General features: G+C 42.3%; 2 protein-coding genes across 2 annotated transcripts in view; both read left to right on the forward strand.

Annotated features, from left to right (window-relative positions):
* LOC111956357 (SLAM family member 8-like) overlaps positions 1-27,029 on the forward strand; it is an 83,088-nt gene that overhangs the window by 15,999 nt on the left and 40,060 nt on the right. The window lies entirely within an intron of this gene.
* The window catches only part of LOC139023363 (SLAM family member 8-like), a 10,200-nt gene continuing 9,347 nt past the window's right edge, over positions 26,177-27,029 (forward strand). Inside the window, exon 1 of the mRNA XM_070436360.1 lies at positions 26,177-26,267. Coding sequence (XP_070292461.1) covers positions 26,177-26,267 — 91 coding nt within the window. The remainder of the gene's footprint in view (positions 26,268-27,029) is intronic.

A 27,029-nucleotide genomic window follows, 5' to 3' on the forward strand; every position in this document is an offset into this window, starting at 1 on the left:
GGGAAGCTAAGATATAAATATTATTAGTAGATTTGTATAGAAAACATTCTGAAGTTTCTAAAACTGTTTGAAATGTCTGTGAGTATATCAGAACTCATATGGCAGGCAAAAATCTGAGAAAAAATCCAACCAGGAAGTAGGAAATCTGAGGTTTTTAGGTTTGCTTATCCAATATTCAGTGTCTATGGGGTCATATTGCACTTCCCAAGGCTTCCACTAGATGTCAACAGTCTTTAGAACCTTGTTTCAGGCTTCTACTGTGAAGGATGAGGGAATGAGAGCTGTTTCAACCAGGTGTCTGGCAGAGTGCCATGAACTCACTCAGGCGTGCCCCGTGAGAGGTAGCTACGTTCCTTTTCGTTTCTATAGACAAAGGAATTCTCCGGTTGAAACATTAATAAAGATGTATGTCAAAAACATCCTAAAGATTGATACTATACACCGTTTGCCTTGTTTCTACAAACTGTAATGGAATTGTTAGACTTTTCGTCTTGCCTGCGCGTCATGAATTTGGATTTTTGAACTAAATGCGCGAACAAAAAGGAGGTATTTGGACATAAATTATGGACTTTATCGAACAAAACAAACATTTATTGTGGAACTGGAATTCCTGAGAGTGGCATTCTGATGAAGATCATCAAAGGTAGGTGAATATTTATAATGCTATTTCTGACATCTGTTGACTCCACAACATGGCGGGTACCTACATGGCTTGTTTTTGTGTCTGAGCGCCGTATTCAGATTATTGCATGGTGTGCTTTTTCCATAAACTTTTTTTAAATCTGACATAGCGGTTGCATTAAGGAGAAGATTATCTAAAGTTCCATGTATAAACACAGGATCTTTTATCAATGTTTATTATGAGTATTTCTGTAAATTGATGTGGCTCTCTGCAAAATCACCAGATGTTTTGGAGGCAAAACATTACTGAACGCGCCAATGTAAACTAAGATTTTTGGATATAAATATGAACTTTATCGAACAAAACATACATGTATTGTGTAACATGAAGTCCTATGAGTGTAATCTGATGAAGATCATCAAAGGTTAGTGATTCATTTTATCTCTATTTCTGCTTTTTGTGACATCTCTTTGGCTGGAAAAATGGGTGTGTTTTTCTGTGACTAGGTACTGACCTAACATAATCAGATGGTGTGCTTTCGTTTTTGTAATCGGACACTGTGGTGGGATTAACAACAATTTTATCTTTAAAATGATTTTTTAATTTTTTAAATTATGACATTTCTGTTTGAATTTGGCGCCCTGCACTTTCACTGGCTGTTGTCAAGTCGATCCCGTTAACGGGATCTCAGCCGATCTCAGCCGTAAGAAGTTTTAACCGGGAAAGCACCGAACAACAGACAGGGACGTTGGACCATCTAAGAGGCGCAACTATGATGAGAATTACATTGATATGGGGTTCACTTATATTGGGAGCAGTGCCTTTCCTCAGCCACAGTGTGTTATATGTGCAAATGTATTACCTCACAACTTGATGAAACCTTCACTTTTGCGCAGCCATTTAGAAACTAAACATGCCAATTTGAAAAATAAGCCACAGGAGTTTTTTGAGCGAAAATGAAGATTACTTTTGAGTAGTAAGACATGTATAAAAGCAACAGATACCATTAATAAGTGTCAGGACCCGGTACGAACTCGGGTCTCCGGTGTGAGAAACAGTCACTTAGCAAACTGAGACACTAATAGTCGGCAGAACCCAGAAGATGAGGCAGACACAGCAGTATTTGAGACGGTGTTTTAATAAAGTAAAAAGGAAAGATCTTCAGGCAAAAATATAAATRCACAACGTCAAAAGTAATTCCAAGAGAAAAAGGTAATCCTCCAAGTCAAAAGGTAAATCCACAAGGTGGTAGGTACAGCAGGAAAAAGCCTCAAAAGAACACTCAAAAATAAATAAACGAGAACAAAAACAGAGTACCACAAGAGAGTACCACAAGAGAGTCCAACTGGAGCAACAAATGTTCACAGCATCGCTGGGGCTGGGTGCTAACATTCAAACACAGAGCAAAGAACTGAGGAAAACACTAACGGGTTTAAATACATTCAAGGGAAACGAGGCACAGGTGCAAATAATAACTGGAACAAGGGAAAACAAAAGGGTCAAAAAAACACAATGTGGGCATTAGTGGGCAAAACCGGAACAATCCTGGCCAAATCCTGACAAGAAGGGGCTAGAAGTGTCTTATATGTTGAGCTGCCGAATGGCTAGGAAAGCAAGCACCATACTAATGTGAGGACTTAATTCTTCCTGCTGCCGCGGATATGGTGACAATGCTGGGGGGAAGGCAAAAAAACTATACAGACAATGTTCTTCATCAAACAACACTGTTTAACGACGCATCAATGACATGGCAGGAGATGTTTGAAACAATTACTGCTTCACATGCTCAAGGAATGCCTGACAGCTTGAAAGGCGTTTTGGATACTACAGTGAAAATTGTTAACTTTGTTAAAGCAAGGCCCCTGAACTCTCGTGTATTTTTCTGCACAATGCAACGATATGGGCAGCGACCATGTAATGCTTTTGCAACATACGAACGTGCGCTGGTTATCAAGGGGCAAAGTATTGACACGTTTTCTTGAATTGAGAGACGAACTTAAAGTTTTCTTTACTGACCATAATTTTCACTTATCTGACCGCTTGCATGATGAAGAGTTTCTCAAACGACTGGCCTATCTGGGTGATGTTTTTTCTCGCCTGAATGATCTGAATCTAGGTTACAGGGACTCTCCGCAACTATATTCAATGTGCGGGACAAAGTTGAGGCTATGATTAAGAAGGTGGAGCTCTTCTCTGTCTGCATTAACAAGGACAACACACAGGTCTTGTGCAAATAAACTCAAGCTTACGGACAATGTCAAATGTGATATAGTGAAGCACAAGAGTGAGTTGGGTGCGCAATTACACAAACAACTGGATTCGTTATCCCTTTCATGCCCTGCCTCCAGTCCACTTACCGATATCTGAACAAGAGAGAATCATCCAAATTGCAACAAGCGGCGGTTCTGTGAAAATCAGAAGGCAGTGCCAGATTTCTGGAATGGGCTGCTCTCAAAGTATCCTGCCTTGGCAAATCGCGCTCTTAAGACACTGATGCCCTTTGCAACCACGTACCTATGTAAGAGTGGATTCTCAGACCTCACTAGAAAAATAAATATAGGCACAGACCGTGTGGAGAATGACCTAATACAACACAACATTGCAGAGTTAGGTGCATCCTTTCAAGCATATCCTTTTCATTAACCTGTGGTGAGTTAATCACAATTTTCGATCAACAAATAAGGTTTTATATGTACGATGGTTGAATAAAGAGCAAAATTATTGATTATTATTATAGTATTATTTGTGCCTGGTCCTATAAGAGCTCTTTGTCACTTCCCATGAGACGGGTTGTGACAAAAACTCACAGTCATTATTATGTTTAAAACTTGTTATGGCTGCAGGGGGCGTATTGAAAAACTGGAAAATATGTGCAAATTTTCAAACGGCCTCTTAATCAATTTTTGCTCTTACAATATGCATATTATTATACTATTTGATAGAAAACAGTCTCTTAGTTTCTAAAACCGTTTTAATTATTTCTCTAAGTGGAACAGAACTATTTTTACAGCCCATTTCCTATCCGGAAGTGAGATTTCCAAAATCGATGTCGCTCTTCAAAGCCCTTGTCTATAAAAGGGCATGTCACTTAGGACTGTAAAAACACGTCCATACGCCTTCCTCTGGGTGTCATGCGGAAGTGAGAGAAGAAATCACTTGATTATCTCGTCCTGGGTTTGAACACAAACCTCTTGGAGTGAGTGTTGCGCCGTTTTATTTTTCTTTCTGGGCGCGAAGTAGGACCTGGACTCGGCTCCTGGAAAACACTCTGTAAAGGTGAATATGATCTCTGGCTTCGATTTTATTTGATACATGTCACAATATCATCCTAAAGTATTGTTATTTCAATTATAGTTTAATTATATTATGAAATGTATTCTGGACTTTAGACGTGATGCGACGCAATAATTTTTTCAAGATGGAGAGGTTAGCGTCGCACTGCCAGTGTGCTTGCTAATTCAAATCAAATCAAATCAAATCAAATTTATTATAGTCACATACACATGGTTAGCAGCATGTTAATGCGAGTGTAGCCGAAATGCTTGTGCTTCTAGTTTTCCGACAATGCAGTAATAACCAACAGTAATCTAACCTAAAAATTCCACGCTACTACCTTACACACACACACACAAGTGTGAAGGGATAAAGAAATATGTACATAAAGATTATATGGATGAGTGGTGGTACAGAACGGCATGGCAGATGCAGTTAGATGGTATAGAGTACGGTATATACATATGAGATGAGTACTGTAGGGTATGTAAACATAAGTGGCATAGTTTAAAGTGGTAGTGTACATGTATTGCATAAAGATGGCAAGATGCAGTAGATGATATAAGAGTACAGTATATACATATGAGATGGGTTAATGTTAGGGTATGTAAACATTGTATTAAGTGGCATTTGCTTAAAGTGGCTAGTGGTACATTTTTAACACAATTTCAAGAGGGAATGTTCGTTGGATCGAAATAAAGACATTTCTGAACAAAGGACCCCTTGGAGAACATTCTGATGGAAGATCAACAAAGATAAGGACCCAATTTGGGATGCTTTTTCATATATCTGTCGAACTGTGCTATGCTACCGTTTGCCTTGAGTCAATGCTGTTGTGATGTTAGCTATTGTAGTAAGCTTAATATTGACGATATATTGTGTTTTTCGCTGTAAAACACTTAAAAAATCGGAAAATATTGGCTCTATTCACAAGATCTTTCTCTTTCATTAGCTATCCACCATATATTTCTCTGAAATGTTTTATGATGTGTAATTAGTAGTTGACGTTGGTGTCTGTATTTTCTCTGGCTACTCCCGTGCGATTTCTGACTGTAGCTGTGATGGTGGCTTATATGGTAGCAGTAATGTAAACTGATTTATAGCTAAAATATGCACATTTTTCGAACAAAACATAGATTTATTGTGTAACATGTTATAGGACTGTCATCTGAGGGAGTTTTTTCTAGGTTATTTAGGTTGGTTCTAGGTTTGGTTCTAGGTTAGTTAGGTTAGCTTTGTGCATGCTACTTGCATGCTACCGTTGCTTGTGAAAATTCTGTTCTTTTGTATTTGGTGGTGAACTAACATAAATATATGTGGTGTTTCGCTGTAAAACACTTGAAAAATCGGAAATATTGGCTCTATTCACAAGATCTTTCTCTTTCATTAGCTATCCACCATATATTGTTCTGAAATGTTTTATGATGTGTAATTAGTAGTTGACGTTGGTGTCTGTATTTTCTCTGGCTACTCCCGTTGCATTTCTGACTGTAGCTATGATGGTAGCAGTATGTAAAACTGATTTATAGCTAAAATATGCACATTTTTTGAACAAAACATAGATTTATTGTGTAACATGTTATAGGACTGTCATCTGAGGTAGTTTTTTCTAGGTTATTTAGGTTGGTTCTAGGTTAGTTAGGTTGGCTTGGTGCATGCTACTTGCATCCTACTTGTGCTGTGAAAAATGTCTGTCCTCTTTTGTATTTGGTGGTGAGCTAAACATAATATATGTGGTGTTCTCTGTAAAACATTTTAAAAATCGGACATGTTGGCTGGATGACAAGATGTTTTATCTTTCAAATGCTGTATTGGACTTGTTAATGTGTGAAAGTTAAAATATTTTAAAAAAAAAGATTTTGAATTTCGCGCCCTGCACTTGAGCTGGATGTTGTCATAGGTGTACCGGCGTCGGGCTGACGTCGGGCTGCAGCCATAACAGGTTAATAAATGTATCGTATAGTGTGTGTGTGGCAGGCTTTCAATGATGGCAAAAAACAACATTTGAGAGTGCGCTGAACCTGGTGCTGGAGGGGTACGCGACTATAAAAGGTTTGGGACCACTGTGTAGACCAATTAGGGTTTCCAATCTCTCCAAATAATGTGGTGATCGATGATGTCTAAAGCAGCACTAAGGTCTAGGAGCACGAGGACAGATGCAGAGCCTTGGTCTGACACCATTAAAATGTAATTTACCATCTTCACGAGTGCAGTCTCAGTGCTATGATGGGTCTAAAACCAGACTGAAGCATTTCTATCCATTATATTTCTTCAAGAAGGCAGTGAGTTGCTGTGCAACAACTTTTTCTAAAACATTTGAGTGGAATGGGAGTCTCGATATAGGCTGATAGTTTTTTACATTTTCCGGGTCAAGGTTTGGCTTTTCAAGAGAGGCTTTATCACTGCCACTTTTAGTGAGTTTGGTACACATCCGATGGATAGGGCGCCATTTATTAAGTTCAACATAGGAGGGCCAAGCAAAAGAAGTAGTTATTTCAGTGGTTTGGTCGGATAGGGTCCAGTATGCAGCTTGAGGGCTTAGAGGCCGTGAGTATTTTTATACATGTGTCAAGCGATAGGATTAAAAAACTAGATTGTCTCTATTGTTCCTAGGTCCTGGCAGTTCTGTGCAGACTCAGGACAACTGAGCTTTGGAGAATACGCAGATTCAAAGAGGAGTCCGTAATTTGCTTTCTGATGATGATCATCTTTTCATCGAAGAAGTTCATGAATTCATCACTGCTGAAGTGAAACCATCCTCTCTTGTTGAATGCTGCTTTTTTAGCTTTGCGACAGTACTGAAAATACATTCTGGATTGTTCTTATTCTCCTCAATTAGGTGGAAAAATAGGATGATCGAGCAGCAGTGAGGGCTCTTCGATATGCACGGTACTGTCTTTCCAAGCTAGTCGGAAGACGTTTTGTGGGAGCGCCATTTCCATTCCAATTTTCTGGAAGCCTGCTTCAGGGCTCGGGTATGTTCTGTATACCAGGGAGCCAATTTATTTTGACAAATGTTTATTATTTTTTGGGGTGCGACTACATCTAGGGTATTACGCAAGGTTACATTTTTATCCTCAGTTAGGTGGTTAACTGATTTTTGTATTCCGACGTCCTTGGGTAGGTGGAGGGAGTCTGGAAGGGCATCTAGGAATCCTGCGGTTGTCAGATAATTTATAGCAAACTTTTGATGATCCTTGGTTGGGGTCTGAGCATATTATTTGTTGTGATTGCAAATGCAATAATGTGGTGGTCCAATAGTCAAGGATTGTTTAGACCCACAGTATTTATTCCACAGATAAAACTAGATCCAGGATATGACTGCGCAATGATTCAGGAGACATGTTGGACAAAACCCACTGTGTCGATGATGGCTCCGAAAGCCTTTTGGAGTGGGTCTGTGGACTTTTCCATGTGAATATTACTGTCACCAAAAATGTGAATATTATCTGACATGACTACAAGGTCCGACAGGAATTCAGGGAACTCAGTGAGGAACGATGTATATGGCCCAGGAGGCCTGTAAACAGTAGCCTGTAAAAGTGATTGAGAATGTTCCCTAGATTTTCATTACTAGAAGCTCAAAAGACGAGAATGCAGTTATTATTATTTATTGAAATTTGCTGTCGCAAATGTTAGCAACACCTCCGCCTTTACGGGATGGCGGGGGATATGGTCACTATTGTATTCAGGAAGAGAGGCCTTCTTGGTCAAATAGCCCTTACCCAGCCTGGAGGTGTGTTTTGGGTCATTGTGCCGCTAAGAGCAACATAGATGGGATGACGTATCGCTGTGGTAGCCATGCTGTTAAGTGTGCCTTGATTCTAAATAAATCACTGACAGCGTCACCAGCAAAGCACGCCCACACAATCACACCTCCTCCTCCATGCTTCACGGTGGGAACCACACATGCGGAGATCATCCGTTCACCTACTCTGCGTCTCACAAAGGACACGGCGGTTGGAACCCAAAAATCTCAAGTTTGGACTCATCAGACCAAAGGACAGATTTCCAATGGTCTAATGTCCATGGTTTGTGTTTCTTGGTCCAAGCAAAGTCTCTTCTTCTCATTAGTGTCCTTTAGTAGTGGTTTCTTTGCAGCAATTTGACCATGAAGGCCTGATGTTGAGATGTGTAAGTCACTTGAACTCTGTGAAGCAATAATTTGGGCTGCAATTTCTGAGTCTGGTAACTATTGAACTTAAAACAACCACAGATGTTTGGAACGGGTCACAAGGTGAGACTTTTTAAATGAGAAAGGAGTATCCCGTAGCCAGATAGCATTCGCTATAAATTATCGTTCAGTTTGGCCCCTAAGACGAGGTTCCGATCTCGTTCCGATCTCGTTCCTGGTACTCCAGATACTCCATCTAAAGTAAAACCACTTCTTGACCACACTTCTGGACAAGCTCACTGAGGGGAGTGAGCCTCTAGGTCATACACTATCCCAGGATAAATGCAACATCAGAGATGACATAAAATGGTTCCAGACAATACCACACACATCCCCAATGCCAAAGGAGGGAGTGACTGGCGCACAAACATTGTGGAGACAAGTAATTGGTTCCCATTAATCACGCCATTCCTTCACATGTTTAAGAATAGGTAAAGACACATTCACATATGAAGACACTATTCCCTCCTGTCTTCTTCCCTTTCTGATATTCTGCATAGCACCAGGGATATAAGAAAGACAAGCCTGACCCTCCCCTCTCTGGAACCCAGGTGGCTGATCCCCAGCTGAGGGAAGAAGTGCAACTGCCAACACCAGAGTCCGAAGGGATACATTCTAATAACAACTATATCACATAAGCATATTATGCAGATAAGACATCTTATGGCTGGGATCGATATGACAACAGCCAGTGAAAATCAAACAACATAATTAAAATTCCTCAAACATACAAGTATTTTTACACAATTTTAAAGAGAAACTTGTTGTTAATCCCACCGCACAGTGTCCAATTTCAAAACGGCTATACGACGAAAGCACACCAAACATTATGTTGTCAGTACCTAGTCACAGAAAAAAACAGCCATTTTTCCAGCCAAGAAGAGGAGTCACAAAAAGCAGAAATAGAGATAAAATGAATCACTAACCTTTGATGATCTTCATCAGATGACACTCATAAGACTTCATGTTACACATAACATGTATGTTTTGTTCGATAAAGTTCATATTTATATCAAAAATCTTAGTTACATTGACGCGTTATGTTCAGAAATGTTTTATCTCCTAAACATCCGGTGATTTTGCAGAGAGCCTCATCAATTTACAGAAATACTCATAATAAACATTGATAAAAGATACAAGTGTTATACATGGAACTTTAGTAAAACTTCTCCTTAATGCAACCGCTGTGTCAGATTTAAAAAAAACTTTACGGAAAAAGCACATCATGCTAAATCTAAGTAAAGCGCTCAGAGCCCAAACAAGCCATAAAGATATCCGTCATGTTGTGGAGTCAACAGAAGTCAGAAATAGCATTATAAATATTCACTTACCTTTGATGATCTTCATCAGAATGCACTCCAGGAATCCCAGTTCCACAATAAATGTTTGATTTGTTCGTAAAGTCCATCATTTATGTCCAAATACCTCCTTTTGTTACCACAATTCCAAAACTCACGAGGCGCGGGCAAGTCCAGACGAAAAGTCAAATTACAGTTCTTAGAAACATGTCAAATGAAGTATAGAATCAATATTTAGGATGTTTTAACATAAATCTTCAATAATGTTCCAACCGGAGAATTCCTTTGTCTGTAGAACTGCAATGGAACGCAAGCTAACTCTCACGTGATAGCGCGTGATCAGCTCATGCCACTCTGCCAGACCTCTGACWCATTCAGCTCTCATTCCCCCCTCCTTCACAGTAGAAGCATCAAACGAGGTTTTAAAGCCTGCTGACATCTAGTGGAAGCCTTAGGAAGTGCAATATGACCCCATAGACACTGTWWATTCGATAGGCAATGACTTGAAAAACTACAAACCTCAGATTTCCCACTTCCTGGTTGGATTTTTTGCCAGGWTTTTGCCTGCCATATGAGTTATGTTATACTCACAGACATCATTAAAACAGTTTWAGAAACTTCAGAGTGTGTTCTATCCAAATCTACTAATTATATGTATATTCTAGCTTTTATGGCTGAGTAGCAGGCAGTTTAATATGGGGACGCTTTTCATCCAAAATTCCGAATGCTGCCCCCTACCCTAGTGAAGTTAATAAACAGATCACTGACCATTTCGAATCCCACCGTACATTCTCCGCTGTGCAATCCGGTTTCCGAGCTGGTCACGGGTGCACCTCAGCCACGCTCAAGGTAATAAACGATATCATAACCACCATCGATAAGAGACAGTACTCTGCAGCCGTCTTCATCGACCTGGCCAAGGCTTTCGTCTCTGTCAATCACCGTATTCTTATCGGCAGACTCAATAGCCTTGTTTTCTCAAATGACTGCCTCGCCTGGTTCACCAACTACTTCGCAGACAGAGTTCAGTGTGTGAAATCGGAGGGCCTGTTGTCCGGACTTCTGGCAGTCTCTATGGGGTACCACAGGGTTCAATTCTCGGGCCGACTCTTTTCTCTGTATATATCAACGATGTCGCTCTTGCTGCGTATGATTCCCTGATCCACCTCTACGCAGACAACACCATTCTGTATAGACCTGGCCCTTTTTTGGACACTGTGGGATGCTAGTGTGAAGGTGACGGAAATGCTCTGGAGCAACGAACCGCCCTTGCTGTCTCTGCCTGGCCGGTCCCCCTCTCTCCACTGGGATTCTCTGCCTCTAACCCTATTACAGGGGCTGAGTCACTGGCTTACTGGTGCTCTTTCATGCTGTCCCTAGGAGGGGTGCGTCACTTGAGTTGGTTGAGTTACTGACGTGATCTTCCTGTCTGGGTTGGCCCCCCCCACCCCTGGGTTGTGCCGTGGCGGAGATCTTTGTGGGCTATACTCGGCCTTGTCTCAGGATGGTAAGTTGGTGGTTGAAGTATTCCTCTAGTGGTGTGGGGGCTGTGCTTTGGCAAAGTGGGTGGGGTTATATCCTTCCTCTTTGGCCCTGTCCGGGGTATCATCGGATGGGGCCACAGTGTCTCCTGACCCCTCCTGTCTCAGCCTCCAGTATTTATTCTGCAGTAGTTATGTGTCGGGGGGCTAGGTCAGTTTGTTATATCTGGAGTACTTCTCCTGTCTTATCCGGTGTCCTGTGTGAATTTAAGTATGCTCTCTCTAATTCTCTTTTCTCTCTTTCTTTCTCTCTCTCAGAGGACCTGAGCCCTAGGACCATGCCTCAGGACTACCTGGCATGATGACTCCTTGCTGTCCCCAGTCCACTGGCCGTGCTGCTGCTCCAGTTTCAACTGTTCTGCCTGCGCTATGGAACCCTGACCTGTTCACCGGATGTGCTACCTGTCCCAGACCTGCTGTTTTCAACTCTCTAGAGACCACAGGAGCGGTAGAGATACTCTTAATGATCGGCTATGAAAAGCCAACTGACAATTACTCCTGAGGTGCTGACTTGCTGCACCCTCGACAACTACTGTGATTATTATTATTTGACCTGCTGGTCATTTATGAACATTTGAACAACTTGGCCATGTTTTGTTATAATCTCCACCCGGCACAGCCAGAAGAGGACTGGCACCCCTCATGCCTGGTTCCTCTCTAGGTTTCTTCCTAGGTTTTGGCCTTTCGAGGGAGTTTTTCCTAGCCACCCGTGCTTCTACATCTGCATTGCTTGCTGTATGGGGTTTTAGCTGGGTTTCTGTACAGCACTTTGAGATATCAGCTGATGTACGAAGGGCTATATCAATCAATTTGATGATTTGATTTGATATGTATCGCGTGCCAGCCAACAAGAGCATACAGGTCGCAGTGGGGGGTAGTATATGGGCTTAGTGACAAAACGGATGGCACTGTGATAGACTACATCCAATTTGCTGAGTAGAGTGTTGGAGGCTATTTTGTAAATGACATTGCCAAAGTCAAGGATCAGCAGGATAGTTCGTTTACAAGGGGTTGTTGGCAGAATGAGTAAAGGAGGCTTTGTTGCGAAATCGGAGGCCGATTCTAGATTTAATTTTGGATTGAAGATGCTTAATGGTATGCTGGAAGAGAGTTTACAGTCTAGCCAGACACCTAGGTATTTGTAGCTGTCCACATTCTAAGTCAGAACCGTCCGGAGTAGTGATGCTGGACGGGCGGTGGGTACGGGCAGTGATCGGTTGAAGAGCATGTATTTAGTTTTATTTCAGAATTTTTGGTGGCCTTCCTAAGCCAGGATTCAGACAAGGCTGAACATCGGGGTTGGCGGAGTGTGCTAAAGCAGTGAATAAAACAAACTTAGGGAAAAGGCTTCTGATGTTAACGTGCATGAAAGCAAGGTTTACGGTTACAGAAGTCAACAAATGAGAACACCTGGGGAATAGGTGTAGCACTGGGGGCTACAGGGCCTGCGTTAACCTCTACATCACTAGAGGAACAGAGGAGGAGTAGGATAAGGGTACAGCTAAGGCTATAAGAATTGGTTGTCTAGTGCGTTGGAACAGAGAGTAAAAGGAGCAGATATCTGGCGTTGTAGAATAGATTCAGGGCTTAATGTACAGACAAGGGTATGGTAGGATGTGAGTACAGTGGAGGTAAACCTTGGCATTGAGTGACTATGAGAGAGGTTGCATCTTTGGAGGCACCAGGTGAGGTCTCAGCATGCGTGGGGTGTGGGCAACATAGCTATCTAAGGCATGTTGAACTGGACTGTGGGCTCTACAGTGAAATAAAAAATAAGAACTAACCGAAACAGCAGCAGACCAGGCATATGGTGGCGATTAGTTAAAATGTCCACGAAACCGGTGGCGCTTGTTAAAATGACAATGGCGCCGGAAAGAAATGGCAGCAGTTTTACGGGGCCCAACCAATTGTGCTATTATTTGTTCTTTTTCGCGTTATTTGTAACTTATTTTGTACATAATGTTTCTGCAACCGTATCTTACGGCAAAAAAAGAGCTTCTGGATATCAGACAGCGATCACTCAGATTAGACAAGATTTTTTCTTCAACAAACAAGACGCACAAGACATTCTCCAAACACCCGGCAGGGCCGACATCCACGTTATTTGCAAGAGGACGCGATGCAGGTACAGAGGACAAAGAGCGGATGCCTCGTGAGGACCCGGAGAAGGCGAGTGGGAAAGCTGCCATTACCGTCAATACTGCTCGCCAACGTGCATCATTGGACAATAAACTAGACAAGGTGCGATCACTAATATCCTACCAAAGGGACATCAAAAACTGTAATATCCTATGTTTCACGGAATCGTGGCTGAATGACGACATGGATATTCAGCTAGCGGGATACACGCTGCACCGGCAAGATAGAACAGCACACTCCGGTAAGACGAGGGAGGGTGGTCTGTGCATATTTGTAAACAACAGCTGGTGCATGAAATCTAAGGAAGTCTCTAGAATTTTGCTCACCTGAAGTAGAGTATATTGTGATAAATTGCAGGCCACACTACTTGCCTAGAGAGTTTTCAGCTATACTTTTCGTGGAGGGAAAATAAATTCTAGATCACCTGTACTCTACACACAGAGACGCATACAAAGCTCTCCCTCGCCCTCCATTTGGTAAATCCGACCACAACTCAATCCTCCTGATTCCTGCTTACAAGCAAAAATTATAGCGAGGAAGCACCAGTGACTCGGTCTATAAAAAAGTGTGTCAGATGAAGCCGATGCTAAACTACAGGACTGTTTTGCTATCACAGACTGGACATGTTCCGGGATTCTTCCGATGGCATTGAGGAATACATCACATCAGTCACTGGCTTTATCAATAAGTGCATCGAGGACATCGTCCCCACAGCAATTGTATGTACATACCCCACCAGAAAGCCATGGATTACAGGCAACATTCGCACTGAGCTAAAGGTAGAGCTGCCGCTTTCAAAGTGCTGGACTCTAACCCGGAAGCTTACAAGAAATCCTGCTATGCCCTGCGACAAACCATCAAACAGGCAGAGCATCAATACAGGGCTAAGATTGAATCATACTACATCGGCTCCGATGCTAGTCTTATGTGGCAGGGCTTGCAAACTATTACAGACTACAAAGGAAGCACAGCCGCGAGCTGCCCAGTGACACGAGCCTACCAGACGAGCTAAATCACTTCTATGCTCGCTTCGAGGCAAGCAACACTGAGGCATGCAATGAGAGCATCAGCTGTTCCAGGCAACTGTGTGATCACGCTCTCCGTAGCCGACGTGAGTAAGACCTTTAAACAGGTCAACATACACAAGGCTGCGGGCCAGACGGATTACCAGGATGTGTGCTCCGCATGTGCTGACCAACTGGCAGGTGTCTTCACTGACATTTTCAACCTCTCCCTGATTAAGTCTGTATACAGACATGTTTCAAGCAGACCAAAACTGTCCTGTGCCCAAGAACGCAAAGGCAACCTGCCTAAATGACTACAGACCCGTAGCACTCACGTCTGTAGCCATGAAGTGCTTTGAAAGGTTGGAAATGGCTCACATCAACACCATTATCCCAGAAAACCTAGACCCACTCCAATTTGCATACCGCCCAAACAGATCCACAGGTGATGCAATCTCTATTGCAATCCACACTGCCCTTTCCCACCTGGACAAAACGAACACTTACGTGAGAATGCTATTCATTGACTACAGCTCAGCGTTCTACACCATAGTACCCTCAAAGCTCATCACTAAGCTAAGGATCCTGGGACTAAACACTCCCTCTGCAACTGGGTCCTGGACTTCCTGACGGGCCGCCCCGCACGGTTGTGAGGGTAGGCAGCAACACATCTGCCACGCTGATCCTCAACACTGGAGCTCCCCAGGGGTGCGTGCTCAGTCCCCTCCTGTACTCCCTGTTCATCCACGACTGCATGACCAGGCTTGACTCCAACACCATCATTAGGTTTGCAGATGACACAACAGTGGTAGGCCTGATCACCGACAACGACAAGACAGCCTATAGGGAGGAAGTCAGAGACCTAGCCGGGTGGTGGCCAGAATAACAACCTATCCCTCAACATAACCAAGACTAAGGAGATTATTGTGGACTACAGGAAAAGGAGGACCGAGCACGCCCCATTCTCATCGACGGGGCTGTATTGGAGCAGGTTGAGAGCTTCAAGTTCCTGGTGACCACATCACAACAAACTAGAATGGTCCAAACACACCAAGACAGTCGTGAAGAGGGCATGACAAAGCCTATTCCCCCTCAGGAAACTAAAAAGATTTGGCATAGGTCCTGACATCTCAAACGGTTCTACAGCTGCAACATCGAGAGCTTCCTGACTGGTTGCATCACTGACTGTTGCATCACTGACTGTTACGCAACTGCTCGGCCTCTGACCGCAAGGCACTACAGAGGGTAGTGCGTACGGCCCAGTACATCACTTGGGCTAAGCTGCCTGCCATCCAAACCTCTACACCAGGCGGTGTCAGAGGAAGGCCCAAAAAATTGTCAAAGACCCCAGCCATCCCAGTCATAGACTGTTCTTCTACTACCGCATGGCAAGTGGACCGGAGTGCCAAGTCTAGGACAAAAAGGCTTCTCAACAGTTTTTACCTCCAAGCCAAAGACTCCTTAACAGGTAATCAAATGGCTACGAGACTATATGCATTGTCCCCCTAACCCTCCTTTACGCTGCTGCTACTCTCTGTTTATCATATATGCATAGTCACTTTAACCATATACATGTACATCTACCTCAATCAGTCTGATCAAACGTGTTGTATGTNTAAAACGTATTATCTTTGATTTATTATATCTGTAATTCAGATGATAGAATAACATATTTGTATATGAATTTCCTAAATATTCGAAGAATTTTTCACGTTTTCATCTAATGGCCTGTACTTTTACAATATCTTTGCATTTTGCTTTTTTAATAAGCAATTTTTTATCCAGTGCATTCTTACAGTAAATAGATATTGTCATCATCATCAACTTTTCCATAAAACCTCATTTGGTCAAAACTCCTTTAAGTCTAGTATAGATCTTATGCTCCACAATGTGTGAGTTAAAGGGACAATCAGCTATTTCTACATCAATTTATGGACTTAATTATATCTACCCATTGAATCTTGAAGAATATAACATAAATGCCCCATGAGCAAAGTTCAAAAGCCGTACCCCATCAGCTGAAGACCCGTTGAGATGTTCAGAATGACTTTTTGGGGAAGATTGTCCCTGAAGAGAACAAATCTTCTCAGTTGTATGATGTCATATACAGGAGTTCTGAGGAGCGAGTAACCTACGTATGAATGAGTACCTGTTCTCCCATATTACCTGTTCATCCTACAGACAGGTCATAACGATTAATGACATTAGTGGTGTATTACTCTGACTGATATTTTCAGTGTCCCTGCATGGTCCGGAAGGTCACTGTTCCAGTTAGGGGGTTTCTGTGTCTATGTGTTAATGTCTATGTGGTCAGACAGACAGCCGGCAGCCAGGTCATTGTCACTGGCTCTGATAAAATAAAGCAGGTTGCCACGTAGACCACACGTCACAGAAAGTGACATCACCACAAGATGTTGCCTGAAACATAGAAGGGGGGCCTTTGTCAGTAACCTGGGACCRACTACCTTCTGAAAAAGTTGGCAGGTGTTTCATGTCCCTCAGTCACACTGACCTATGAGCATGCAGAAGAAGTCATGCACATGTAACAGTGTGATGTTGTTCCCCTAGATTATGCACCAAGTTGCACACAAGGACCAAAATAGTCCCCAGATAGCTCACACGTTGAGCGATGTTCGCACAGATGTTTAGATCATGGGATTGATATAACACATAAAAAGAGTGAGTAAGTCTATGTCAAAGAGTGTATCTTAATTGTTTATAATTGAATGTTGTATTATACAGATCTCGACCACAGCTAGAACTTCCGGTATCTACTGAGTGGGTAAGAACCAAACAGCATTTCACCTCTTATAGTTGTCAAAATAAATTGATAGAATACATACATGTGATTGCTAAAGTTTTTATAATATGTGGCTTTTCTAGGAACCCGATTCGCAGGGTATGACTCATCGTCTATCGCTATCCAACTGAGGTTTTTTCTTTTCTTTTAGGCTATCACTGAATATCTCTTCATCCATGTCTAGAGATAGATCGATAAGGTAGAGTCCTATCTAGAGAACCTTAATGGACATGCACCCACATGACTAATAAACATCATGTGATGCCATTAGATCACACTATCACTCAACAGAGAGATCAAGATCGAAACAAATCATAATATACACATTAAAACTAGTCATGACCTTCTGTTAGGATCAGCTGCCACTAATTAAATAAGCCCAACACACCATACTCACCACACGCAACCTATCGCTAATCGTATCGAACAAACACTTTCTGGCAAGCCGCACCATCTGACATTTTCCGTAACCTCTCAACCATGCATAATACTGTGCGCAATCGCGCAACCAACCATGTCTTTCGGATAAGTATTTTTCTCTCCTCACTTCACTCTTCCTACATACTGGTCTGAGACACCTTGTTCCGTTTTCCTTCGTGCACTCCCTTACTCACCTAACCTGTCACTCCTTCAAAACTCATACCGATGCTTCATGTCTGGTACATTTGGATGCCCATCTCCTAACGTCCCTTCGGTCTACTTCCAGTACCTTCACAATCTACTTCCTGCCTCTCTGATTCATAACAGCTTCCTTTACCATCTTCACTCTGCACGTTGTCTCTGGTGCTCTTGTCGTTCCTGCGCATCTCTACAACATAACAGTTACAGTCCCCATCGAGAGACCGTCTATATAACCTCCACATTGCGTACTTTGTCTGCTTCAAACTTCCAGAATGCCTGCTGCAACAATACATCTGAGTATAGTAACAATAAGAATGTATCTAGTGTGTAAGTAGATGCGCCACCTAGAAATTTACCACAATTAACCATCACAAACCAACACAGTGCATGAAACTACCAGGACCAACATGGGCCCCACCCACACCCACTCTCACCTACACTACGTACCTCCGCCAATCTAACTCTACAAGCACAGTGAACCAACCCACCAACTGACACCGCAACGCTCCTGCCCAGTTTCACTTACTCACACGTCTCTCACCACCTGAGAGAACAGCTGAAGGGGGTGATCTGTATACCCCATCAGAGAAGTATCGCAACAACAATGGTAGGAATATCTGAGAATCTCCTTACACCTCTCAAATGCAGCATATGCAATTCACCAGCCGATCTATTTGCCCATTGCTTACGTAGTGTCATACACGACACCACGTCTCACAACTAACCACATATGAGTCTGCTCTTTCTCTACTCATACTATAATTGCTCTCTCTGTGCTGTATCTGATAGTTCAGAATCTGCTATCTTCGCCAGGATAACAGTATTACCGTAATCCAAGATCAACTACAACGCCCGAGAATCACCATAACGATGCCTTCCTCATGAACTCCATTACCTATGGAAGTTATTATGGTACTGGGTCTGGTGCTCCTACTTAACACTCTCTCGCTGTTTCTCTAAACAGAGGCAAATTTATTAACTAGCGGCCTGCCTAAATCCTCTATCCTCACCAACCTATTGTCCAACCTCTAATACCTAATCGTGTGTGCGCGTGTAATGATTTAGTCCTAGCAGAAAAATTATCAGAATGTAATCCATTATTTCTTCTGAACTTATATCACAAGTTTAGTTAGCAGATCCACTCGCATACTAGAGCTCCTCGTCTTTACATTTTCCACTTGCTGCGTCTCTTATGCCATTATCTGGATCGTTGCACTATGGAACTGATATAACGAATATATCACTAGCGTATCCTATGGTAGCAATTTTTCTGCGAGTATTTGAACTGAACCTTTCAGTTTCTGTACATTAAATATGGACTTGTGTTTGTCTCTTATGTACACTTAATCTTGCAGCTTATCTTATCAATATAAAATGACTGGGTCGTTACCAAAAGCTCTAATATTTCTTACGGAACATTTATCCATATACTCAACACCAGTGGACACATTCGTGCCGTCATGCCTGTAACAGAGCGCCAGTTAAGCTCGAGAATGCGAAGAGATATGTCTCTACTAGGATACTAGAGAGCGAGTCTTGACACATCATGATCAGAGATATCGTGGAGATTGAAACATTTGCATTGACCGGCATTAGACATACTATTCAAATGAACACCTATGATAGTGAGATGATAAATGCGCGAATTAAATTTATGAGACACTAGCGTTGTATCATCGATCAGCAAAGGAATTGTGGCTAGACTCTTGCATGTAGAATATACAGAGAAATCATGCATCAAGTAGCTATGGTTAAATTTGTGTGGAACCGAACTTGGATGGAGGTTCACAAGATGTTATGGGGAAGCAGATGAGGCACTACATGACTTCTGAATGTATCTTCTAGCACCAGTCCTAATGATCGGAGGGAGTCTAGTCCACCAGGATATCTCAGGTCAGATCCATACTTACAAGGAGATAAACAAAGTTATCTTAGAGAATAAAAAAAAACCATTACTATTGATACGCCTGCGTTATCCGAATCATTGTTGACCTCTATTAAGCTATCTGATATGTAATCATGGATGAGAAAGAGGAGATTAAAGACCATGAATATTATTCTATTGATTAATAGATAAGGATAATTCAACCCCCATTATGATCCCAAAGTTCTTTCACGTTAGGACATGCAAGAAGATATTTAATGATCTCTAGTGCAGACTGTATTCATTATTCATAACCCTTTTTGAAGCTATAGAATGGTGTGGCATACCATGGTACTGTGTGTCTTGCACTACAGCGCTGTCGAGCTATGAGCCCTCCCTTAGTAGAATTTTAATTGATGTATAACATGCCTTTCACTTATCTAGTGTCACAAATACACATTTGCCATACACACTGATTTCTATCTTAAGACACGCTCATACAGACCTCATGTAACAGACACTGAGTTGTACCGCGTGTCTTAGTATTGGCTATTTCCTATGTGCAGTTTCAAAATCTCCCGGGTGTTATTGATTGTGGTAGCTGGTGTATCATGCCACTGCCATGAGTCCTGTTTTAATTTCATTTATCTAGTGCAATAAGATGTTCACGCATTGTGCTAGAGAATCGATAGAATTGCATACCTACTCATCTAGCACCCGAAATAGGCTCCACACGTTCCCACTCCTGCATGTTTTAAGCGGCTCTTCTGCTTTTTGTCTCAATTTCGTACGCGACCCGAGGCTGTTTCACGTTAGGCTACGACGATCTCCCGATCCCTTACATTCTATTCTCATTCGAGTTATAGTCCTAATCTAGATTTCACCTGTTTCCATTTTTGTGTTCTGATTTGTCTATCTATAAAAATGCCTTGTCTCAGGCCCGCATAGATCTGACGTGCGGATATGAATTTGCATACATCCTGTGTCTGATGTTGGATTGTGTGGTCAGATAATTTAAATCATTCTTCTGACCGCGACTTGATCCGGTATTGGGTGTGTCTGTGCCCAGTTGATGTCATTCGACCGTGGTGATTTATCAGGAGCTACACCGAGCGCGCCCCGGAAGCTGATACTCAATTAATCACTGTCATCTATCTATACCACTTTTCCATCCTGTAATCTCAACTGCTGTGCGTCGGGTACGTATGTGACCTTGTCATCTAACACAAGAGCTTACACGCACATAGAGACTCAACAACCCCTACTACAGAATAACTGTAGATCTAGCATTAGAACCTACACTTTGTGCTGAGGAAATTAAAAAGAGTATATTATGTAATATGTAATATCAAATGTAACTTAGAAGATATAAAAGAACTACAAGAAAGAAGGTGAAGACTAACGCCTTATCGAACATCTCAAGTCACTAATTAATTTCATGCGTATTATTACATATGTGTGTTAGGGAATATGCATGTCATGCCTAAAATTATTGATAAATATAGCTATGAGATACAATCTTTAGACATTCTATGAGTATGTCAGCACTGGTAACATCTGAGTTGATGTTAAGTACCCACCTGCTAAAAAATGAAGTAAATTAACATAAATGTTAATACCCCGCGATTCTGACATATCATGTACCAGTTCTCAGACAATACTAAATCCCTACCACTACGCAAATAAGATACATGTAAGTGAAGCAGTCCCCAGTGCGCTGACACTACCATTGATTTGGCGAGTGCGTCGAGTCACCTGATCCAGTCCGGTCCGTCCTGATTTTCGACTTATGCCTCCCATCCGAATCCCCTGTTTTTATTTTGCCCTTCTTTATAGTCTGAATCAACTATGAGATGAGCTAGCGCTGGACTCTTCGTTTTTGTATAGCTCCCTCTGTCTATGTCCTGTTTCTGCCGAATGGACATTTATTTACGAGATCTTATTCCTAAGTCTGTTATGTGTCCGACCATGTAGATTTGATTGGCGGAGAAATATGTATACTTTCGTTCAGTTTAGAGGAATCTGATACTCTATTCGAGTAGTTTAAGTTTTATTCTATCTTCAGCACCGTGTAGGTCCTCGAGTGTTTGTGCTATGGGCTGTGATATCTTAATGACCCATGTAAACTAGCCGCGTCGAAACACGTTTCCCGTGTTAAGAATCAATACAGATGCAAATCTGAACATTACCTGCACAACCCTCACTGCCTAGCCTCTATATGCCTCTTCGATACTCCCTATACCACCAGGCATTCTCCGAGTAAAGACTCTGACGAGACACAAGATCTAGTGGATTGAGAACGTCCCGAAAAGACGACAGTCAGCGTGCTGAATACCTTTTGAAAGGCACTTCAAGTAATATCCTGAAATCTCTAACCCCACAATAATGCGTCCCTAGCGTAGGCTAGCCTTATCTATCGCATGTGTTTTGCATGATCCTATCTTGCAGTATCCCTTCCCTTATCCTTTCCATCTCGTCCAACTCGTATTGCAGCTGATGCGTCGTTTACAATGAGTAATAAAGCAATGAGTTTTTCCAACAGCGAGTTTTACACACCGACGCTAGTTCACCCCAGCATGTTGTACATTTCAATCACATTTTCATTAGTTTAATATCCTCTAGTTCGTCTGTGTGCGTTCTCAGGTTTTAGGTATGGCCTAATTACCCGTATGAGATTCAATTTTAGAAGAAGGACATCTACCTGTGTCCAAAACCATGATTATACTCCACAACCCTGCTTTGCACTATTCTCAAACATTGAATAATGTATTCTACAGCATGAGTGTCTGGTTTCCATTAACGGCAACTCCTGTAGCGTTAGCGGCTGGTGTGGTGCAGATACGGTACACGCTCAGGCAAGACAACCGTGCGCAGAATATGGGATCCTACAGCTCTGAGAATGCAAGAGATTACAATGATGATTTCTAGCGGCCCGGACCCAACAACCCAGGCATTCCCAGAGCCTCAACAAATATCTCTACTGGCGACGCACCAATAGAAAAGGTCGACAATCACCCAAGGACAACACAGAGTGTCAACCCCGCACAACATCCAAACCTGTACACGGATTTGAGGAGAAACTGCCCCCTCTGCAACAGTGAGAAGTGTAAAGTTAGTAGACACGAACAAAACACACCACACACCCAACACAGCGAGTTACACTAAGACCAATCTACTCGACAAACCAAATCAACTCCACTTGCCAGTGAACACTTTCCAGTGATAACTCAAGCCTTACGTACGAAATGAGATCTAGGTGTCTATCAACGAGATAACATTAGGAGTGTTCTGAATGCCATGTGAGCTTAAATTTGGATGGTATTACCAGGGATGTAACCATAATAAGAAGCCAATACCATTAACTCCGCTTATAAAAACAATTAAACTTGATATAGAGTCGTGAAGTATGGTGGTTGTTGTAGAATATTGACAGGGTAGCGTCTGGTGTGCCCGGGGGCTAGTTAGACCCTATACCATCTACATCGGAGTATCAGTGGAGCGCTGTGGTGCTGATCTCTATTGAGCTGTGGCAGTTGTCGCTACTCGCAGGGGCCCAAAGGTATCACGGGTATGTGTACAGCTTAGGGGCCTCCACTATATTAAATTGACATTGTCTGTTTACTAAGAACATATTCTTCAGCTGTATGATTTATGGGGATTGGCCTAGAAATTAGAAAAAGGGTAGACCCCTATATGTATCCTTGGGCAATATGTTTGTTGTAATTCCTGGTATGAAAGTATCTGATTGGTTGATATTTTGTTCTTATAAAACCACAGACAGATCTAACTTGACAACACAATATATGCTGATGTTATGACCAACACAAAAGATAGAGATGTAAGTATGCATGCGTATATTATGTATCTGAGTGATGTGTGAAGCTGTATGTACTGTATGTAATTGGGCTGTTATTTGATTCCAGACCAAGATCAAACAGTCTAGTGTAAACCCCCAAAATCCATCTATGAAATGTCATGATCTGGTTATCCAAGATTGGAACAAGTAAGATTAAAATGGTCATAATGGTGTTAAGAAGTCTGGGTTGATATGGAAGACATGCTGTCTACTTTGAGCAATAGTCTATAACCTTTCTCGATGCTGAAACAATTTCTTCTTGACTTCTGTCACATGTAGCCGCAGACTCTGTATGACCAAGATCGCATTTGGACGCCAAGAAGGCCCCCCGCCTTACCAGAAAGTTTACTGTGTGAACTGACGAGATGTGGTCATAGGCTGCCTCATAGATTATACAACCCTCTGCCATCCTCTGCATCGTACACAGTGTACAGTCTGTAGATAGGCCTAGATGGTTACTGCGTTAATTTCATCACGATCTACACAATTTGCTTACAATTTGATGATTGTACTCTTCTCCCTTTAAATCACTATATATAGGTATCATCAGGCCTTATGCCTTTCTTTGGAGGCCTAGTTACAATTAGAGATTCTGAAATGGTCATAGGCAGTTATGGTCGAAGGTATTGTGATCAGAGACAAGACTCAAGTAATGGTTACGAAATTTGACATATAGTTTCTAGATGTAAAAGAAAAATAGGTAGAAAGTATTTGACATTGATTAGTGAGGTTGATTATGCCTTGAATTTAGAAAGTTGGACTCTTTTGCATCAGGATTATGTTGCTGCGCCAGCATCGATGAGGATTTAATCAGAGAGGTAAATGATGGCAAGTCTTTGTTTAACAGGTGGATTGTAGTTGTTTATTTGATTTTGTCCGCATGTCCAAAATGGCATTGCATGTCTTCCCAATAACCAGAGTGAATTCAATAATTCCCCAAAATTATTCCGTCACAGAATAAATTAAAGGTTTCTACCTTTTGCATACGTGATGCCTTGCTTTTAGACTGAACTGGTAATTAACAACTCACAACTTAAAATTAAACTCATGATGACTAACAGCATGGCCTCATATATCATAAACCGCTGTGGGCACCTAGGTCCACCCTAACACACGTGGTCTGAAACCCTGGTTTAGTCAAATTATGCCGGCTTTTATTTATTTATTTAACCGTTTCAACTTTATATGAGCCAGGTAGGCAATTGAAACACCGTTGTCTCATATTACGCAATTGCCCGACCCCTGGCCAAGCTAAAAGCAAGCAGTCGACACATACAACACACATAGTACACATGTGGAGTAAAACAAAACATACATCAATAATACCCAGATGAACCAGACAGATAAGTGCATCTCCAATCCTTCGTTGAGCAGTAATTGATAGTTTGTGTGAGGCTTTCACTGCAGTCCTAGAATGTGTATAAAAATGAAAGATAATAAAAATTAGTTTTTTTAAGGCAGTAGGTCAGCCGACCAAGTTGAACCCCCGAGAGGCAAACAAGATACAAAGATTGAAATAGTTTTTATCCAAATTTTGTACATATATTAAAACCAAACAAATATTGTAAACTAAAATCTTAATACATAGTAAAAAAAATAGCACCCCCCTTTGGATTGTGGTTCGGTATTACGAATTATTTACTATAAAACATCCATTTATTTTAAGCAAAGTTCAAAGAAAAGAAGAACAATACATGCAGGGTAGAGATAAGAGAGGGTAAGTTCAGAATAGAGAATAAGATAGATGTGTGCAAGAGGGATCAGAAGGAATAGGCAATGAAATACAATAACAACAGGGTAGAAGAGGTAATTGTTTGCGGCTAGATAAGTTATAATCTGGAGCATCAATGTACAGGGCACAACTAATCTATTGAGACGCTCTGCGAGCTCGTCGTTAAAGCTAGTGACGGAGATAAAGCTGATCGAGTGGAGGATTTGAATAGTACGTTCGTACCAGTCTCTATTTGGTACAGAGAACGGAAGGAGAGGAACGCCAAAGGAAGAATTGGTTTTGGGGTGAACTCAGAGAATATGTAATAACCTGCTGGAGCGCGCTACAGGTAGTGCCTATAGCTATGAGGATGCCAGACGATCTGACATGCGCCAAGGGGCCACCTATAACCCTAGACCCCAGAGTGCTTTGGCAGCGCATACCTGCGGCAAGACCAGTGGGTTGCCGGAGAAGATACGAAGAGTATGACCAGGGCGAAGGGGCCAGCCAACCAGACGAGTGTACAGATACGCAGTTCTGATAGCGTACCAGCTCAAACATTGGAGGGATGACCAACCGGGAGAAACCAAAAAAAACCAAAACCACATCCACAACCCCATTTGCCCCGTAAGACAAAACGCCGACTGGCACTGGTCATCGTTTATGATAGACTGCATCCAATATTCGAGTAGGGTTTTTGGAGGTCATTTTGCATAACATGACAATCACGAAGTCGAGGAATTGGTAGGCATGCAGGTAATTAACCAAGGGTACATGAATTGCATGCAAATGCAGCTGACAGATCTTTGTTAGCGGGAATATAAGGGAAGACCACCATTCTAGATATTACCCGGTTGGATTGGGATGTTGATGTGAGTCTGGAATGGAAGTCTCAAGTTACAGAACACCTAGGTATTGTGGAGTGTCCAACATATTCTAAGTAACAGAGCCGTCCAGAGTAGTGATGTAGGACAGGCGGGCAGGTGCAGGCAGGATCGGTTTGAAGAGCATGCACTTCGTAGTTATTACACATCAGAGGTATGTAAGCGAATGGAAGGCCACGGAACGAGGAATATAGATATGGCATTGACAGCTCGACCTGAGGAGTGATGTTAAACACACAGTCTACAAAAAAGAGAAGGGAGCCAGAAGAAATCACTACAGAATAGTTGTCGGTCTGCGCAAGAGGATGGATCTAGAGAACTTCAACCAGGCAGCAAGAAGCAACATCATAATGTAAACACAAGAACGAAGAGAGTTCTGGTCCAAAGAAATGCACTATGCCACCACCTCATGCAGACTCAGGAAGGCCCGGACAACCAGCACCCTCCGATTCGACAATCAGCTGAAACTCGATCAGAGAAGTTAGTTGGTGGGAACCAGGCGAAGGCAATCATTCAGAGCAAACCAAGGCCTGTCCGAGTCTGCCGATGAGGATGTGGTGATTGACAGAGTCAAAACCTTGGCCAGTCAATGAATAAAGGGGCTGCTGACAAGTATTTCCATCTTACCTCGATGGCGAGTTAAGAGTATCGTTTAGAGTGACCTTGAAGCGTGGCCTAGGGCACCCATACCAGCTCTTGAACAACCCAGATTGCATTAGCGGAGATATGTGGGATTCGAAATGGTTGGTAATCTCCCGTTTCGTTGAACCGTGGCTATTCCAAAGGACCTTAGAAAGGCAGCCGGGTAAAGGATACCCTAAATAGTGCTGTAGCTGTCCCTGTGGGTCCACGACCGGTCAAACCCTGCCCTTTGAAGAGCCTGGATGACCCCGCAGCTGTGCTTTCGCAATACTTGGAATCTCAGACGACACACCGAAATATCACGGTTGAAAAGGGCTAGTAATAGGGGTGTGAAGCAGTTCGAGCAATTTCAGGCAGAATATGTAGTTTAGCGAAAGACACAGGTCCAGATTATCTGAAGCCCGGCTGATTTTTTAAAGGTACCCCAGATTTTGCACCCGCTCTTTCGAAGCAGTCCATGTTCTGGACTGTAGCGGAAAGAGACAGAAATGGGAAGGCTTGGACAAGTTAGCTGAGGAGAGGCCCAAAAGCAGGGTGTGTAACCGCGCAAAGCGACAAGCTTAGGGTAGCCCAGGGGGGAAGCAGTGGCCAGGCTAGTAG

The sequence above is a fragment of the Salvelinus sp. IW2-2015 genome, linkage group LG3 (assembly GCF_002910315.2).
Source record: "Salvelinus sp. IW2-2015 linkage group LG3, ASM291031v2, whole genome shotgun sequence".
NCBI lineage: Eukaryota > Metazoa > Chordata > Actinopteri > Salmoniformes > Salmonidae > Salvelinus > Salvelinus sp. IW2-2015.